The sequence below is a fragment of the Pelodiscus sinensis genome, chromosome 3, assembly GCF_049634645.1.
Source record: "Pelodiscus sinensis isolate JC-2024 chromosome 3, ASM4963464v1, whole genome shotgun sequence".
In the NCBI taxonomy this organism is placed as follows: domain Eukaryota; kingdom Metazoa; phylum Chordata; order Testudines; family Trionychidae; genus Pelodiscus; species Pelodiscus sinensis.
In genome coordinates this window covers 145,285,123-145,304,978 of record NC_134713.1, presented here as the reverse complement: position 1 = coordinate 145,304,978, position 19,856 = coordinate 145,285,123, and the positions used below count along the sequence as shown (strand labels likewise).

The 19,856-nt window shown below is 43.6% G+C and overlaps 1 protein-coding gene and 1 pseudogene across 8 annotated transcripts in view; one reads left to right on the top strand and one right to left on the bottom strand.

Annotated features, from left to right (window-relative positions):
- HHAT (hedgehog acyltransferase) overlaps positions 1 to 19,856 on the bottom strand; it is a 361,176-nt gene that overhangs the window by 219,470 nt on the left and 121,850 nt on the right. For 7 of the 8 annotated variants that reach the window (XM_014580487.3, XM_006136901.4, XM_075925129.1 and 4 more), the window contains one exon: positions 10,605 to 10,640. The exons of the other annotated variant lie outside the window; for it this stretch is intronic. In XM_014580487.3, coding sequence (XP_014435973.2) covers positions 10,605 to 10,640 — 36 coding nt within the window. The remainder of the gene's footprint in view (positions 1 to 10,604; positions 10,641 to 19,856) is intronic. 8 annotated transcript variants of the gene reach the window in all.
- Positions 16,420 to 18,293, top strand: LOC142827530 (E3 SUMO-protein ligase ZBED1-like; annotated as a pseudogene).

Sequence of the window (19,856 nt, the reverse complement as noted above, 5' to 3'; positions counted from 1 at the left end):
ACCCTTCTCCATTCTGAAAATTTACCATTTATTCCTACCCTTTGTTTCCTGTCTTTTAACCAGTTTTCAATCCAAGAAAGGATCTTCCCTCTTATCCCATGGCAATGTCATTTACACAAGAGGCTTTGGTGAGGGACCTTGTCAAAGGCTTTCTGAAAATCTAAGTATACTATATCTACTGGATCCCCCTTGTCTGCATGTTTGTTAACCCCTTCAAAGAACTTTAAAAGATTAATAAGACAGGATTTCCCTTTACAGAAACCATGTTGACTTTTGTCCAACAAATTATGTTCTTCTACATGCTTCAGAATTTTATTCTTTACGATTGTTTCGACTAATTTGCCCGGTACTGAAGTTAGACTTACCAGTCTATAATTGCCCGGATCGCCTCTAGAGCCCTTTTTAAATATTGGTGTCACGTTGGCTACCTTCCAGTCATTAGGTACGGAAGCCAATTTAAGGAATAGGTTACAAACCACACATAATAGTTGAGCAATTTCCCATTTGAGTTCTTTTAGAACCCTTGGATGAATGCCATCCAGTCCCGGAGATTTGTTAACATTAAGTTTTTCTATTTGTTCCAAAACCTCCTCTAATGACACTTCAATCTGAGATAGTTCCTCAGATTCATAACCCACAAAGGACGGTGCAGATTTGGGAATCTCCCCAACGTCCTCAACCATGAAGACTGAAGCAAAGAAATAATTTAGTTTCTCTGCAATGGCTTTATCGTCCTTGATTGCTCCTTTTATATCTCCATCGTCTAGGGGACCCACTGTTTTTTTAGCAGGCTTCCTGCTTCTAATGTACTTAAAAAACATTTTATTTCTTTTTGAGTTTTTGGCTAGCTGTTCCTCAAAATCTTTTTTTGCTTTTCTTATTACATTTTTACACTTGATTTGACAGTGTTTATGTCCCTATCTATTTATCTCACTAGGATTGGACTTCCACTTCTTAAAGGAGACCTTTTTGTCCCTCACTGCTTCTTTTACATGGTGGTTAAGCCAAGGTGACTCTTTTTTAGGTCTCTTACTATGTTTTTTTATTTGGGGTATACATTTAAGTTGGGCCTCTAATATGGTGTCTTTAAAAAGTTTCCATGCAGCTTTCAGGGATATGGCTCTAGTCACTGTGCCTTTTAATTTCTGTTTAACTAACCTCCTCATTTTTGTGTAATTCCCCTTTTTGAAATTAAATGCCAGGGTGCTGGACTGCTGAGGTGTTCTTCCCACCACAGGAATGTTGAATGTTGTTATATTATGGTCACTATTCCCAAGCGGTCCTGTAACGGTTAGTTCCTGGACCTGATCCACTCAGGACTAAATCGAGAATTGCCTCTCCCCTTGTGGGTTCCTGCACCAGCTGCTCCAAGAATCAGTCATTTAAGCCATTGAGAAATTTTATCTCTGCTTCTCTTCCTGAGGTGGCATGTATCCAGTCAATATGGGGGTAATTAAAATCCCCCATTATTATAGAGTTCTTTATTTTGGTAGCCTCTCTAATCTCCTTCAGCATTTCAATGTCAGTATCGCTGTCCTGGTCAGGTGGTCGGTAATATATTCCTACTTCTAATTTCTTATTATTGGCACATGGAATTACTATCCATAGCGATTCTATTGAACATGTTGATTCATTTAATATTTTTATTTCATTTGAGTCTACATTATCTTTCACATACAGTGCCACTCCGCCACCCACCCGGCCTGCTCTATCCTTTCGATATATTTTATATCCCGGTATGATTGTGTCCCACAGATTTTCCTCATTCCACCAGGTTTCAGTGATGCCTATTATGTCAATCTCCTCATTTAATACTAGGTACTCTAGTTCACCCATCTTATTAGTCAGACTGCTAGCATTTGTCTCCTGAGGCCCAGGCTAAATGCCTTTCCCTCCCTTTTAAAAATTTGCCACTGCTTATTTGTCTGCCCTTCCTTGATGCATTGGATTCCTTTGTATGTGGTTGTTTGTCTGCTCTGGCCTATGGTTTGCCCTCTCCCCTCCTCTCTTTCAGACTACAGCTTAGAGAATCTCTAAGAGAAGTCTCCCTCCGATTTACGTGCATCTCCGCACCAATCGGCTTTCCCCATCTCTTAGTTTAAAAACTGCTCTACGGCCTTTTTAATGTTTAGTGCCAGCAGTCTGGTTCCACCCTGGTTTAGGTGGAGCCCATCCTTCCTGTATAGGCTTCCCCTCTCCCAAAAGTGTCCTCAGTTCCTAATAAATCTAAACCCTTCTTCCCTACACCATCGTCTCATCCACGCATTGAGACTCTGAAGCTCTGCCTGCCTACCTGGCCCTGCGTGTGGAACTGGAAGCATTTCCGAGAATGCCACCATAGAGGTCCTGGATTTCAGTGTCTTTCCTAGCAGCCTAAATTTGGCCTCCAGGACATCTCTTCTACCCTTCCCTCCGTCATTGATACCTACATGTACCACGACCACCGGCTCCTCCCCAGCACTACACATAAGTCTATCTAGATGCCTTGAGAGATCCGCAACCTTTGCACCAGGCAGGCAAGTGACCATATGGTTCTCCCCGTCATCACAAACCCAACTATCTATGTTTCTAACGATCGAATCACCCACTACTAACACCTGCCTCTTCCTAACTGGCATTCCCTCCCCCTCAGAGGTATCCTCAGTGCGAGAGGATACCACAACGTTCTCTGGGAGGAGGGTCCCAACTATGGGATGGTTTTCCTCTGCTCCCATTGAATGCTCTGTTCCCTTGAGACTTTCATCCTCTTTAAGAGCACCAGGGCTCTCAGACTGGAGGTGGGACAGTACTACAGTGTCCCGGAAAGTCTCATCAACATATCTCTCTACCTCCCTTAGCGCCTCCAGTTCAGCCACCCTGGCCTCCAAAGCCCGAACTCGGTCTCTGAGGGTCAGGAGCTCTTTGCAATGAGTGCACACATACGCCAGCCGCCCACAGGGCAGGCAATCATACATTTCACACTCAACGCAATAAATAGGATAGCCCCCACTCTGCTGCTGGGCTTCTACCTCCATTTTTCTAATGAAGAAGTTTAAGTATAAACGGATTCTTTTTAAACCTCTGGAATATAGATTATTATAAGAGTTATGTTTTAAAGAACGTCAGAAGTCACTAGTGCCCTCTAACCTCCCCCTCTAAACTCCCTCTCCAAACTCCCTGTTAGCTGTTCCTGTTACTGTAGAAAGACCTGAGGGTCTTAGTGGATCACAAGCTAAATATGAGTCTACAGGATAACATTGCAAAAAAGCAAACATCTTTCTGGAATGTATTAGCAGGAGTGTTATAAACAAGACATGAGAAGAAATTCTTTCTCCACTCCACACTGAGTAGACCTCAACTGGAGTAATGTGTCCATTTCTGGGCAACATATTTCAGGGAAGATGTAAACAAATAGGAGAAAGTCCAGAGAAATGCAACAAAAATTACTAAAAGTCTAGAAAAACTAGAAAATATGACCTATGAGGGAAGTCTAAAAAAAACTTGGTTTATTTAGACTGCAGACAAGAAGGCTGAGGAAAGACTTGATAACAGTTTTTAAGTTCATAAAAGTTTGTTACACGGAGGAAGAAAAACTGTTCTTCAAATGAGGACAGGACAAGAAGCAATGGTCTTAAATTACAGGGAGGTTTAAGTTGGACACTAGGAAAAAGTCCCTGTCAGAGTGGTTAAGAACTGAAATAAATTGACAAGGGAGGTTATGGAATCTCTGTAATTAGAAATGAGAAAAACACCTCTAGGTATTGTCTTGATAATATTTAGACTTGCCGGTGACTAGACAAGATGAGCTCTTGAGATCCCTTCCAATCCTATGATTCTAGACTATGCTGACACATTGCTGGGTTTGAACAATTGCTACCAAGGCCCGGAACACAGGTCAGAAGCAGAGACTGTTCAGAGAGGAGAATCAAAAAGCAGTTTTTGCTGTTGGCTTGGCTTCAGAAAGGCACGTGCTTTACCAGCTACAGCCTCTGTACTGCTTACACATTAAGTCCCAGATACCCTGAGTTATAATGATCCGGTCTGAATGTGACAAATGTAGAATCACCATGGTTTAATTCCTCTCCAGGTGGGAGGCTAGCATGCTGCACATTCAATTAGCATGTTGTGCTACTAGGTTAGGCTTAATGCTAATTCAAACTGCCCCATGACACTTTGCACCACTTTGGTGGATGAGGTTGAATGCCAGCTGTTCTTTGGCAAAGGACTGACCTCTTCTAGGCATTGCAGCATCCTTCTGATGGCAATGGATGCAACTGTGGAAAATGAGACATTCATGGGTAAAATGTTGGCAGTGGAGCGCTAAGTGTTTTGCTCTTCCAAATAGCCTCATGTAGACATTGAGAGGAGGGGAGAAAGGCCAGACCCTTGTGGGTTTCCAAAATAGAATTTTCATGGAGAGGAGAAGCAGCTACCCATTTCCTCTCGTGATCATGTCCGAAGAGGAATGCTTGGAGCCTCTCTAGTGTTATGCTGCATATTCCATATATAATCATGTAAGAGCGTCAATAGCCCCCTGAGGTCAACTGTGTCAAAGGCAGCAGAAAGACTGAGTAATATTAGCGCTGACACATGGGCTCTGCTCATTGTTATGAAGCCAGGCTGATTCAAAAGCATACAGATGCTGACTGACGTCACATGCTGTTGGAGCACGGGGTCATTGCGTTCTCAGATATTTTGCTTAAGAGGGAGACTTCAGACATGGTAATAGCAGGAAAGATGGTTTGCATCAGATGTTAGCTTTGAGGACTGGATAGAGCACACTATTTTTTAGGGAAGTTGAAAGGTTTGTTCTCTACAGGAGGCATGGAAAGCATTGTTCTTTGCTAGCTTTCACTTGCCATGAAGGGAATAGATCTGTTCAGCTGGTGGTAATACAGCTATTTTGCAGAGGCTCTTGAGCTTCAGTGAGTGGTAGTACTTCCCAGAGAAGTTGCAAGTAGATAGAAATGGTTAAAAGCTTTAATAAAGAAATCTGCTATTTTTTAGAGGTCATTGTATACAAGTGTAAGTGACAGAAACATTTCTGTTTCTAGTTTTCACAATGCTAATTCCCTGCTCACCCTTTCTAAGCAAACAGTGCTGATTAAACAGGGACTCCCTCATTTTTTAATACTGTGAACAAGTCACTTAGCAACTCAGCAGATGGTTCATTATCAAAATTCTGTTAGTCTTTTAGTAGCACTGATACATGAAGGATCCTGTGGGAGTCCACAAAAATTGGAAATCAGAGGTGAATAGACAGATGAGCAGACTTTCCCCTTTAATCCACTAGCTCTTCATAAAAGTCATATTCACAAGTCTAAATACCTCTTTCTTATTCTGACCTCAGATACAGGTGTACTCAATCTCACCAAAGCCAACTGGAATTGCATACATTTATTAAAAATTTGATCATATGATCCAAATTATGACTGGTTTCAACATAACTGTCTAAAAAAGAGAATTAGTCCAGAAGTTTTGCCCTCTTAGCACCTGAGGCATGTGGGAAGCAGCTAACGTGTTCGGCAGCTAGTGGCTCCAGAGAGGGCAAGTCTAGACAGGAATAGGGATTGTGGTCCTGTCCTGCTGCTCTGTGCTTCCAAGGTAAAGCGAGATTGTTTCCTAGCAGTGCTGCAGGCATTTTGCCTTTTCAGAGGCCTGCTGTCTCCCACTGCTGCTGCTAAGGTAAGGCAGCTCTGTCCCAAAGAACACAGAATTTAGCATTATATGAGGAAACACACTCATATGTTCACGATCTTATTTAATCAAATGCCCTGTCCTCAATAGGGCTTACTTGCTTTATTACCTTATCTCCCCAGTGTCCTGACAATCACCAACATTAAGAAACAGTTGAGTTAGGAGGGGGATCATCTAAATGGAAAGGGAGGAGGGGAACAGGGCAGGGAAGAAGGCATAAGCACAGGTGTGGAATGAAGCTGAGGTGATGAACGTGAGAAAGAAAAGGACAGAGCAAATGTTGGCAAAGGACAGAGCAAGTCCAGGTGAAACTGTAGCAAGTTCCCTAAACACACACAAATCCCTGCTTTGGCTACTTCTGGCTGGAGTCCCTGGCTGGCTTCTCTGATTTTTTTTCAGAGGGAAGCCACATCCGAGTCCTAGAGCTCTCAGGATTGGGGTGCCCCCTGAACAGTCTGAGAGGGGATGCACAATGGGTAAAATAGTAGTCCCAGATTAGCTCCAGTTCCCCCTCTCCCCAGCAGTGCAGCAGTCCCAGCTGACTGGAGCCCCTGGCAATTATGTTTCTCGCTAATATAGTATGCACTCTATCACCACCTCTCCCCCACCCGTACATTGAAAAGGTGGGACTTTATACCTACTTTACCATAAAACATTATCAGAAGTGCACTTCAAGCAGCCCTGCACCCAGAAAAGAGAATTCCATTTTCAAACAACTTTAATTAAACATACTGATGAATGTTGTGTAGCTAAAATTTGTGTCATGCCTTTAAAAGACAGGCGGCTCACTCAATCAAGCCTATTGTGTACACCAATGTTTGCCAAGTTTATTTTCCCTCTAATTAGTATTTGTATATGTGATTAGATACAGCTTGTACTTTTAACTGTGAATGATTATAACTCTGCTAGCCCTACCCTTTATTTTTCATACATTCCTTCTATACAGGCCCCATGGAGGGGAAGGCATTTAGCCTGGGCCTCAGGAGACAAAGGGGCCTCACATTTTGACATTTTTCTACAAGTCATTTCCATTTATTATACATCTTGCAGTTATAAGAGGGACAACAAAAGAAGTTCTATATACCTGCAAAACAATTATTAAATCATTGTGGGACCTCGAGTCTCTGACAATTTTTCAGTCACCTCTGAGTTTTTATTTGCGTGACTAAAGACTGAAGTAGCTCCTGTGATTGGTGATTCTAAATAGAATCATAGAATACTAGGACTGGAAGGGACCTTGACAGGTCATCAAGTCCAGTCCCCTGCCCCCATGGCAGGACCCAGTACTGTCTAGACCATCACTGATAGATATTTATCTAGCCTACTCTCAAATATCTCCAGAGATTCCTAAACCTCCTGAGGCAATTTATTCCAGTGTTTAACCATCCTGACAGTTAGGAACTTTTTCCTAACGTCCAACCTAAACCTCCCTTGCTGCAGTTTAAGCCCATTGATTCTTGTTCTGTCCTTAGATGCCAGGAAGAACAATTTTTCTCTCTCCTCCTTGTGACACCCTTTTACATACCTGAAAACTGCTATTATGTCCCCTCTCAATCTTCTCTTTTCCAAACTAAACAAGCCCAGTTCTTTTAGTCTTCTTTCATTGCCCATGTTCTCTAGACCTTTAATCATTCTTGTTGCTCTTCTCTGGAACTTCTCCAATTTCTCCACATCTTTCTTGAAATGTGGTGCCCAGAACTGGACACAATACTCCAACTGATTTGCCTATGATCAAATACAAAGCTGGAAATAGTACCCAGGTCCCAGGTTTCCCAATTACTAATCAGTGGGCTGGTGCTGGTCCCGGAGAGCTCCCTGACACAGTTTAGGAAGGCAGCAAGCTGGTCCCTGGTTTCAAAGATGGTAAGAAACTCTACACTAGACCACACTGCCTTTCAATGGTCTAAGGCTCCAAGAATCAACAGTGATCATCCTGTCATTAAGAACAAAACAACAAATTACAGCAAGAGGCTCTCCATGTAGCATTAAAAAATGGGACCTCAAACAACAAAGAAAACATATACAAGCAGAGCAAAGCCGCGGAGCACGCAGGCAGCGGACAGCCCAGACACGTCTGGGCTGTCCGCTGCCCGCGTGTTCCGCCGCTTTGCTCCCCATCCCCCTGGTCTGTAGACCAGGGGGATGGGGAGCAAAGCAGAGCAAAGCCACGGAGCCCGAGGGCAGCAGGACAGCCACGGCGCGTCTAGGCTGTCCCGCTGCCCCCGTGCTCCGCAGCTTTGCTCCGGACACCTGTGGTACAGCAGCTGGGGCGCTGCCAGTTGGTCCCGTAGCGCCGCTCTGGGCGCTACTGGACCAACCGGGCAGCACCCCAGCTGCTCTGCCCCAGGCGTCCTGATTCAGCCACTGCTGGTCAGTTTCAGCAGTGGCTGAATCAGGACGCCTGGGGCAGAGCAGCTTGGGTGCTGCTGGGTTGGTCCAGTAGCACCGAGGAGCGGCGGCGCTACTGGACCAACCCAGCAGCACCCCAGCTGCTCTGCCCCAGGCGTCCCCAAGTCAGCCGCTGCTGAAACTGACCAGTGGCTGACTACAGGAAGCCCCTGCCCCGGGCTTCCTGGAATCAGCCGCTGATCAGTTTCAGCAGCAGCTGACTTGGGGATGCCTGGGGTTCTTAAGTTGAATCTGTATGTAAGTCAGAACTGGCGTCCAGATTCAGCCGCTGTTGAAACTGATCAGTTTCAGCAGCGGCTGAATCTGGACACCAGTTCCGACTTACATACAGATTCAACTTAAGAACAAACCTACAGTCCCTATCTTGTACATAACCCGGGGACTGCCTGTAGTTCATTCAAATGCAGTGGCAGCTTGTTGTGCAGTGATTATACAAACAGCCAACCTAGTGTTACAACAGTATTTTACATTCCTTTGAGACGTATTGTTATAAGAGTAATATCTGATTACATTCCTCAGGATGAAGTAATTGAAAGTGGCTCTCCTGTGACAGAAGCATTGCTATTAACTTGTTTTGGTACATCTACAGTAGATGGGATACTAGTCTCGCTTATGAGATCATTTGTTTTCTCAGGAGAGCCCATTCTTTGTAGTCTGAGGAGACAATACTCTTTACACCAGATCCATATGTTTGTTAAAAATAACTATCAAATTATCAGTAGAAATGACAATGCTAGAAATATACAAATATATTTATAGAATTTATGATGTCATTGAAATGAATAATATTCTCAAAACTTTAACCATGCACTAAAAATGAAGACTTGATTTTAGCCATCTGGCTTCATTGAAGAGAACAACTATTACATCCAAAATTTACCTTAAGAAGAACATTAAGGTTGAAAAGTCAAGCATGCAATAGTTAAGAAATGCCAGAATTAAAGATATCTGTGCACTGTTAATTCAGACCCCTTGTGAATTATAAGATAGTTGTGTCTGATAAGATAATTGTTTACATATTATTTTCCACAGAACCCCGTCTCATTCAGTGATGGATATATTGAATATTTCTTTTTGCCCTCAACCTTCAGTGTGTGCCCCATATATTATTTACGGCAGACGATTCAAATCCTGCTCTGAACCCCAAATTATTAATTTCTGCTGCTGTTCACCACCATAGCACTTGAATCACAAACATGAATTTATCTTCATTCATGTATTTCTATGTGAGAAAGTAATATGAATCCCATTTTACACATGGGGAACTGAGGCACATATTAATAAAAAAAAAGTCAACTCATTTTGGGTTCCCTGTTTAGGACCTTACGGCAGTGATGAGTAACTTAGGCTAGTGAGTAGGCCACATGAGTGGCCCTCCATCTCAGCGGGCTGCAAGATTGTCATAACCAAGGAGGTTCTCTTGGGACAGGGTAATATTGCTAACTGCACTTGGGTACTTAGCATTTGCAGTGTGTGGCAATTGATGTAGAGGAAGTTCATGGCTCTCATAAGCAATGTTATGTACAATCACACATACCTCACTTCACATGGCTTTGCTTTACATGCATGTGACTTTAAGAACATTGGTAGGGGAAAAAACTGAGGATGGGAACCAGCAGTATCTGGCAACCCTATACATGGGCAACAGTCAACAAAATGCCTCGTGGGCCACACAAAGAACCCCAATTAGCCACATACATTCCTCAGGCCACATATTGCACACCACTGCCTTAGGATTTGTTTTTTGGAGCACTTAGCATTATGTAGTACTTTGTATATCAAAAGCACAGGTCCCATTCATTTGAGTTGTAGCTCTGAATGTTTAACATTTCAAAAAAATCAAGCCTCCCAGGTTTCAAGGTGGAAAGTCAGAAAATGAAGAACACGCATCAACTAGTGGCCACCTTTTGTAAATTTGGTTTAAGTGACTATTGCGGCATCACACAGGGAACTCTCTGGTAGAGGCAGACACAGAATCCAGTTGTCCAGGATGGAACCCAAGAGTTTAAACCATGAGATCCCCTCATCTCTTACTGCAGTTCCCTGCATCACAAAGCAAGCTGAATCCTACAGACAAGTCTCCTCTCTTTCACCCGGATTCATTGCCTGAGCACAGTCTGTTTTATACATTGTCTAAGGCAAGTTTTCCACAGGAACACAACAAAAGGCACATCCCTCTGTGAAATTTCAGTTTCTGGCACCAAAGCACAAGAGGCCCTGGAGGTTTTCAATTAAATAGTCATACAAGTGCATTATTTTGCCACATTAAAGACATGTATTTTTGTGTTATCTCATTCTCAGAAATGGCTGGACCATTTTTGCTGAGATTTTTCAGAAGTCATCCTGACACAGAAACCCAACATGGAAAATTAAAGTTTGGCAAAGTTATAAGTAGCTGAAAACAAGGTATTAGATTACGAGGAAGATTGTCAGCTAGCTAGCATGACTAGCTCTGCCTAAATTAAGTAGCCTGCTGTTCACTGGCTTTCTATTGCAGTTTAATGATACAATTAGCTTACCTGATAAGAAAATGATGCAGTCCAACATCAAAACTTCTGTAAGAAAAACAATACAACATATTTTAAATGCTCAGATACAACAGTGATGAGTATTATACAACACAACCTCAAAATAATCAACTAGCTAAAATAAAATTACTTCTACATATTCACATCTAGAAATGATGTCCAAGACAGACTGAAGTATAACACAGTTTGGTGTAATTTATGCAACAAGATACAATAGTCCGGCATCCAATTGTACGGCATTCCCAATAGTCCGGCATCAACATAGCAAGAGCCTAGTGAGTGAGCTTCAGCAAAAAGCGAGTCACAAGGCAGCAGCAGCAGCAGCTGAACTGAGCAAAATTGGACAGGATCAAGTCAGTCTGCCACTGGCATTGTGACACGCTGGACAGTGCTTGTGCTACAATAAAAAGGGTTAAAACACTTTATATAAAGTATATACAGTATATACTTTATATAAAGTATATATATATAAAACCAGCATATAGTACCTCCTGATAGTCCAGCATATCTGATAATCCGGCCCCACCTCAGTCCCAAAGGTTCCGGATTATTGGAAGTCTACTGAACATAAAATGTAAATTAATCATCTAGAGAAAAGACATGAATTCATTAAATTCAAATGTTTGAGCATTTCCTTGAGCTGTTCGGTAAGTCAATGCCACACAGAATGGTATAGTTCATGGAGATGATTAATCTGAGTCCTACTGCTGACATACATTTTTTGCAGCCTTTTCATAACTGGTAGGTCTGTTTGCTTCATGTATTAAAGAGCTGTAGATGACAGCATACCTTTTACCTGAACTGCTACATAAAGCCCTCTCCATCTCTGGGCAACTTTGTGCCATTCCATCAAAGCTGCACTAGAACAGCCCACTCCTCCATGATGATTGCCTTGCATATAGATTCCTTACATAGATGATGTAAAATAATCTATAGCAGCCACTATGCCAGTCCCCTCTGCCCCTGCCTGACTTAGAGGGCATATGCCTAGGAAAAGTATGCCTGGAGGGCTTGCCCTGAATCCATCTGATATCTAGCTGATGAAAAATCCAGCCGGCTACTGGCAGCCAATACAAGATAGACAAATCCCAGGAACAAAAGCAGTGCCTGGAGACCCCAGGACTGAGGGGGTTCATCTTCACAGCCCTGGAGATGAACCTCTCCACCCAGACAGACAGACTCAGGCTCATGCTTCGTTACTATAAAAGAGGGATTCTGCCTCAAGCCTAGGGAGCATGATGGGCCTCAATGTTGAACCCCGCACAAGCCACAATTCAGAGTGTTATCTACCCACCTATTGATAGAGCGCTAGCACAAGCCCTGCTAGCCCAAGCCTGTTGGTCCAGGCTGAAATGCACAGATATGCAAAGGTTGCTTACAGTCATCTTTGTTCCCCTCTTCTAGACTTGCTCTAAAATATCCTCCAGCCAATTTGGAGCATCCAGCCCACAAACTTTAATTGATAAAATTGCATGAAACTTAGTTGTAGTAAGACGGGGATCTGAAACATAAGCCCACATATCACAGGCTGGGTATGAGGCTGAGGCCTAGACAGCAATGTCTTGGGGACTTTGCTAATATAAAGCAAAGTTAAGCTGTGAGCAAAAGGCAGGCCCTGCTCACAGAAATTGCAAGAACAGGGCTGATATTACAGGCTACGACTACACTATGGCTGTGTCTAGACTGGCCAGTTTTTCCGGAAAATCAGCCGCTTTTCCGGAAAAACTTGCCAGCTGTCTACACTGGCCGCTTGAATTGCTGCAAAAACACTGACTTCCTACTGTAAGAAATCAGTGCTTTTTGCGGAAATACTAAGCTGCTCCTGTTCGGGCAAAAGTCCCTTTTGCGCAAAACTTTTGCGCAAAAGGGCCAGTGTAGACAGCTGAGATTTGTTTTCCGCAAAAAAGCCCCGATTGTGAAAATGGCGATCGGGGCTTTTTTGCGCAAAAGCGCATCTAGATTGGCCACGGACGCTTTTCCGCAAAAAGTGCTTTTGCGGAAAAGCGTCCGTGCCAATCTAGACACTCTTTTCCGAAAATGCTTTTAACGGAAAACTTTTCCATTAAAAGCATTTCCGGAAAATCATGCCAGTTTAGATGTAGCCCCGTGGTCCCCGCCATGGCGCCCGTGGGGGCATTTCCATGCGCCTGCCAGGTGCTCGGGGCTGGCGGAGGGAGCGCTGGCCCCGGGCGCGTGGCGCTGGGTGGGGGGGAGTGCCGGCCCCGGGTGCGCGGCGCTGGGCGGGGGGGGGGGGAGCGCCGGCCCCGGGCGCGCGGCGCTGTGCGGGGGAGGGCCAGCCCTGGGCATGCAGCTATGGGGGGGGCGCCCCCGGGGCGCAAGTGTCCCCGCCCCCTGGCGCCCAACAACCTCGAAAGGTTGGGGACCACTGATGTAGCCTATGAGTTTTCTCGGCAAAAAAATACACTAATGAGGAACTCATTTGCATGAGTCGCAATCTCATTTGTATATTTTCTGCTGATCTGTTTTTGCGCTGGAGTTTTGATGCAAAAACAAGCAGTGTAGACGTTTTCTTTTGGCGCAAAAAAAACCTTTTTCTGCAAGATCCTTATGCCCCAAAAAAGGAGGTTTACCAATCTTGCAGAAAAAGAGATTTTTGCGCAAAAAGAAAATGTCCGCACTGCTTGTTTTTGTGCAAAAACCGCAGCACAAAAATGGATCGGCAGAAAATATGCAAATGAGATCACGACTCATGCAAATGAGTCCCTCATTAGCATATTTTTTGCCGAGAAAACTCATCGTGTAGACGTAGCAACAGAAACACACATCTCCAAGAGGTTCTAGGCACAGGCTGTAAGTAAATTCCAGAGGAGTCGTAACAGAACACCTCACTTAGAAACATCTTGGTACCAACAGACCTCCCCTCCCCCAAGAACATACATATCAACCCAGGTTCAGGACTGGGTCTAAACTGACAGCATGATAGATAGTGATCCAACCCCATGTACATGGTGGATCTAGGTTTATCATCATTGACAGAGCAGAAGACCTGTCAAGGAACTCATTGGGACGATCCTGTCTGACTGACGACACTTGTCATCTGAATTTTTGTAGAATCTCAGAATCATAGAAACTAGAACTGGAAGGAACCTCGAGAGGTCATCAAGTGAAGCCTCTGCCCTAACGGCAAAACCAAGTATCATCTAGATTATCTCTGATAGATGTCTATCCAACCTGCTCTTAAATATCTCCAGTGTTGGAGATTTCACAAACTCCCTAGGCAATTTATTCCAGTGTTTAACCACCCTGATATTTAGGAAGTATTGCCTAAGGTCCAACCTAAACCTCCCTTGATGCAGTTTAAGCCCATTGCTTCTTGTCCTATCATCAGAGGCCAAGAACAACAATTTTTCTCCCTTACCCCTGTAACACCCCTTTAGATACTTGAAAACCGCTATCATATCCCCTATCAGTCTTCTTTTTTCTAAGCTAAACAAGCCCAATTCTTTCAGTTTTCCCTCATAGCTCAGGTTTGCTTGTCCTTTAATCATTTTTGGTGCTCTTCTCTGGATCCTCTCCAATTTCTCCACACATCTTTCTTCATGTGGTGCCCAGAACTGGACACAGTACTCTAATTGAGGCCTACCAGGGCAGAGAAGAGTGGAAGAATGACTTCTCGTTAGAGCTGTCAATTAACACGTGTTAACGCCTGCGATTAACACAGGGCAGAATTGACGCATTAATTTGCTGAGGGCAGGAAACCAGCATGAGCTGCTCCAGAGACCGTCTCTGGTAAGGTTCAGTAATGCAAAACGCCACCAGAGGCACATGGAAAAACGAAGCAGCAAGAAAGAAAAAAACCCAGAAGACATGGTCCCAGCTCCGCGGAGAAGTAGACAAGAAGTAAAGACCCGGACACCCGTCCCTCTTCCCTCCCAGGTGACCATATTTTTTAAAATAAAAAAGCCTGGGGGGGGGGGGGCTTGTCCAAGCTGTCCCCCCCCCCCCCCCCACACACACACACTCGGCAGGGCTCACTCAATCTACCCTCTCTTTGCCTCTTGGGGCTGGGTCCGACCCTTCCCTCACATCTCAATCTGGGGCTGAGTCCACTCCTGAACGTTCCCGAACCCAGTCCAGGGGCTGACCCCTCCCCAGAGCTTGGGGATTGACTCCCATCCTTGAGCTCTGTGCCAAGCCCCCCTGAACTCTGCACTGTCCACGGCAGAGTCTACCCCCCCTTCGGCCCTGTGCTACCCGCAGCTGGGGCTGAGATTAAAAAAGAACTCTCTTGAATAGGATACCAATATATTGATTATATAGAAGAATTTATTGAATTATTCCAGACATTGACACAGTTCTGCTGTGTTTTCATGAAATACAGTGATAAAATACCAGACAAAGTTAATGGAGCAAAGCAGCAACAGTTCAGTTCTTTTGAATGGGAAGTTTATATTTAAAATACTTTCAGATGGTTCTCTGTCTAGAAGGACTGTTCTCTGTAGCTACTGCAAGGCTGAGTTCCAATACCATAGCAGCACTTCAAGTCTGCAGTACCACCTACATGCTAAGCATGTTTTTGCCTGCAGATCTTGTGCTCCAGATAACCCACCACCACCAAACAAGTCCAGCCAGCTACGACAGAGAACAATTACAGTGTTTCAGGATCACTACAAGCCCATGGATCAAACAAAATACAACCCCTTAATCAATATTATTGCAAAGTGGATAGCTATGGACTGCAGGCCTCTCAACATTGTAAATGACAGAGGGCTAAGAGATACTATTCAAATAGCTTCTTTCAATCAGTCCTACACCTTGCCCTCCCGAGGAATCATTGAATCACGAATAAACGACCTATATAACAAGAGAGCACTACAAAGTTGGAGCTTCTGAGAAATGCACTGGCTGTTGCTTTGACTGGTGATCACTAGTTATCCTTGAGCAATCCTAGCAATCTTGGTGTCACGGCACACCTGACTGATGTTGTGCGGACACGACAGTCATTTGCTATAACAGTAACTCATACTGAAGAGAGACATTATCTGAAGCATGTGCAGAGCGTTTCATGGATGTTGCAAAAGAATGGAATATTCAAGAAAAGGTGATAACAATTAGTACTGACAGTGCATGTAATATGGTAGTAGCAGCCAGTCATTGCCATTTGAACACGACATGCGTTGCTCACACTCTACAGTGATCCATTACTGTACCACTCAATTATGGTGGTTTTCAAATCATGCTGGCAAAATGTAGAAAACTTGTGGCCATTTCAAACACAGTCCAGCTAACAGTACAGAGCTAGGAAAACAACAAGCTGCAAATGGACAAAAATCTCTGGTACAAGATATTTCAACCAGATGGAATTCCACATTGGCTATGATTCAGCGTCTGCTATCACATCCACATTAGCTCTTCAAAAGTGCCATCTATCAGTGCCAATAGATAAGGAGTTTAAAAAACTGCAAAAGCTAGAAACATTACTTGAGCCCTGTAGGTTTGTGACTGAACTTCTCGGAGGAGAGGAGGGGAAGAGACTGTGGGTGCAGCCACTTTTGCGGAAAAACTTGCCAGCTGTCTACATTGGCCACTTGATTTTGCGCAAAAGCACTGACGTTCTACTGTCCGAAATCAGTGCTTCTTGTGCAAATGCTTTGACGTTCCCGTTCGGGCAAAAGCCCTTTTCCGGAAATGTTTTTGCGCAAGAGGGCCAGTGTAGACAGCTAAAAACTGTTTTGCGCAAAAAAGCTTTGATGGCAAAAATGGCGTTTGGGGCTTTCTTGCGCAAAACCGCGTCTAGATTGGAACGGACGCTTTTCTGAAAAAGTGCTTTTGCGGAAAAGCGTCCGTGCCAATCTAGACGCTCTTTTCTGCAAATGCTTTTAATGGAAAAACTTTTCCGTTAAAAGCATTTGCAGAAAATCATGCCAGTCTAGACATAGCCTGTATGTTTCCTGCTCCATGGTTTTACCTGCATTCTGCCATATATTCCAAATTATGTCAGTCTCTGATGATGACCCAGCATATGTTGTTAGATTTAAGGACACTTTCACAACAGATTTTACAAAATGAAAAGAAGGCACCAATCTGAGGTTATTAAAAATAGCTACAGCGCTAGACCCCAGGTTTAAGAATCTGAAATGCCGTCCAAAATCTGAGAGGGATGAGGTGTGGAACATTTTCCCCGAAATCTTAAAAGACCAATCCTCTGACGCAGAAATTAGAGAAACTGAACCACCAAAAAAAAATTCTACCTTCTGCTGGTGGCATCTGATTCAGATGACAAAAATGAACATGCTTCGATCTGCACTGTTTTGAACTGTTATCGAGCAGAATCCATCATTAGTATGGACGTATGTTCTCTGCAATGGTGGTCAAAGCATAGAATCATAGAATCATAGAATAATAGGACTGGAAGGGACCTCGAGAGGTCATCGAGTCCAGCCCCCCGCCCTCAAGGCAGGATCAAGCTCCGTCTACACCATCCCTGACAGATGTCTATCTAACCTGTTCTTAAATATCTCCAGAGAGGGAGATTCCACCACCTCCCTTGGCAATTTATTCCAATATTTGACCACCCTGACAGTTAGGAATTTTTTCCTAATGTCCAATCTAAACCTCCCCTGCTGCACTTTAAGCCCATTACTCCTTGTCCTGTCCTCAGAAACCAAGAGGAACAAATTTTCGCCTTCCTCCTTGTGACACCCTTTTAGATATTTGAAAACCGCTATCATGTCCCCCCTTAATCTTCTTTTTTCCAAACTAAACAAGCCCAGTTCATGAAGCCTGGCTTCATAGGTCATGTTCTCTAGACCTTTAATCATTCTTGTCGCTCTTCTCTGTACCCTTTCCAATTTCTCCACATCTTTCTTGAAATGTGGCGCCCAGAACTGGACACAGTACTCCAGCTGAGGCCTAACTAGTGCAGAATAGAGCGGCAGAATGACTTCACGAGTTTTGCTTACAACACACCTGTTGATACAACCTAGAATCATATTTGCTTTTTTTGCAACAGCATCACACTGTTGACTCATATTCAACTTGTGGTCCACTATGACCCCTAGATCCCTTTCCGCCATGCTCCTTCCTAGACAGTCGCTTCCCATCTTGTATGTATGGAACTGATTGTTCCTTCCTAAGTGGAGCACTTTGCATTTCTCTTTATTAAACCTCATCCTGTTTACCTCTGACCATTTCTCTAACTTGCTAAGGTCATTTTGAATTATGTCCCTATCCTCCAAAGAAGTCGCAACCCCACCCAGTTTGGTATCATCTGCAAACTTAATAAGAGTACTCTCTATCCCAATATCTACATCATTGATGAAGATATTGAATAGTACGGGTCCCAAAACAGACCCTTGAGGAACTCCACTTGTTATCCCTTTCCAGCAGGATTTAGAACCGTTAACAACAACTCTCTGACTACGGTTATCCAGCCAATTATGCACCCACCTTATCGTGGCCCTATCTAAGTTATATTTGCCTAGTTTATCAATAAGAATATCATGCGAGACCGTATCAAATGCCTTACTAAAGTCTAGGTATAAGCATGAATGGGTATATAAATCTTTAGCACATCCGGCACGTAAATATCTTGCTATGCCGGCTAAAACAGTGCTGTGCGAATGCCTGTTTTCACTATCAGGTGACACTGTAAACAATAAGCGCACAGCATTATCTCCCACAAATGTAAAAAGCTTGTTTGTCTTAGTGAATGCCTGAAAATAAGTAGGATTGAATGAACTTCTGGGGTCTAAAGTTTTCTACTGCCTTATTGTTAAGTGAAGTTATTCTTGTTTACATAATTCTACATTTGTAAATTCAGCTTTCATAATAGAATTTTACTAAAATACTTTAGTGAGGTGAACTGAAATTTTTTTTACACTGTAAATGTTCTGTAAAAAAATAAATATAAAGTGAGCACTATACACTTTGTATTCTGTGCTGTAAATGAAATCAATATATTTTAAGATTTAGAAAAGGTCCAAAAATATTTAAATATAGTATTCTTATTATTGTTTAACAGCATGTTCAATCGCAATTAATTTTTTTAATCACCTGACAGCCCTACTTCTCATGACTTACTCACAACACTCCTGTTAATGCATCCCAAAATGATGTTTGCTTTTTTTGCAACAATATCAGACTATTGACTCATGTTTAGCTTGTGGTCCACTATGACCCTTAGATCCCTTTCTGCAGTATTCCTTCCTAGACAGTCATTTCTAATTCTGAATGTGTGAAACTGATTGTTCCTTCCTAAGTGGAGCACTTTGCATTTGTCTTTATTAAACTTCATCCTGTTTACTTCAGACCATTTCTCCAGTTTGTCCAGATCATTTTGAATTATGACCCTATCCTCCAACCAAAGCACTTGCACCCCCTCCCATAGAATCAAAGGGCGGGAAGAGCACTCAGGAGGTCATCAAGTCCAGTCTTCTACCCAAAGCAGGACCAATCCCAACTAAATCATCCCAGCCAGGGCTTTGTCAAGTAGAGACTTAAAAACCTCTAGGGATGGAGATTCCACCACCTCCCTAGGTAACCCATTCCAGTGCTTCATCACCCTGCTGGTGAAATAGTTGTTCCTAATATCCAAGCTAGACCTCCCCCACTGCAACTTGAGACCACTGCCCCTTGTTCTGCCATCCGTCACTACTGAGAACAGCCTCTTTCCTTCCTCTTTGGAACTTTCCTTCAGGAAGTTGAAGGCTGCTATCAAATCCCCCCTCACTCTTCTCTTCTGCAGACTAAACAAACCCAAATCCCTCAGCCTCTCCTCAAAGGTCATGCACTCCAGCCCCCTAATCATTTTGGTTGCCCTCCGCTGGCCCCTCTCCAATGCGTCCACGTCCTTTCTGTAGCGGGCGAAAGGGGCCCAGAACTGGATGCAGTATTCCAGATGTTGCTTCACCCGTGCAGAATAAAGGGAAATAACCATTTTTCTAGATGTGATGGCAATACTCCTTCTAATGCAACCTAATATGCCATTTGCCTTCTTGGTGACAAGGACACACTGTTGACTCATCCACTGTAACCCCTAGGTCCTTTTCTGCTGAACTGCTACTTAGCCAGTTGGTCCCCAGCCTGTAACAATGCTTGGGATTCTTCCATCTCAAGTGCACTTATCCTTTTTGAACCTCATCGGATTTCTTTTGGCCCAATCCTCTAATCTATCTAGGTCACACTGGATTCTATCCCTGCCTGCAAATGTATCTACCTCTCCCCCTAGTTTATTGTCATCCACAAACTTGCTGAGGGTGCAATCCATCCCCTCATCCAGGT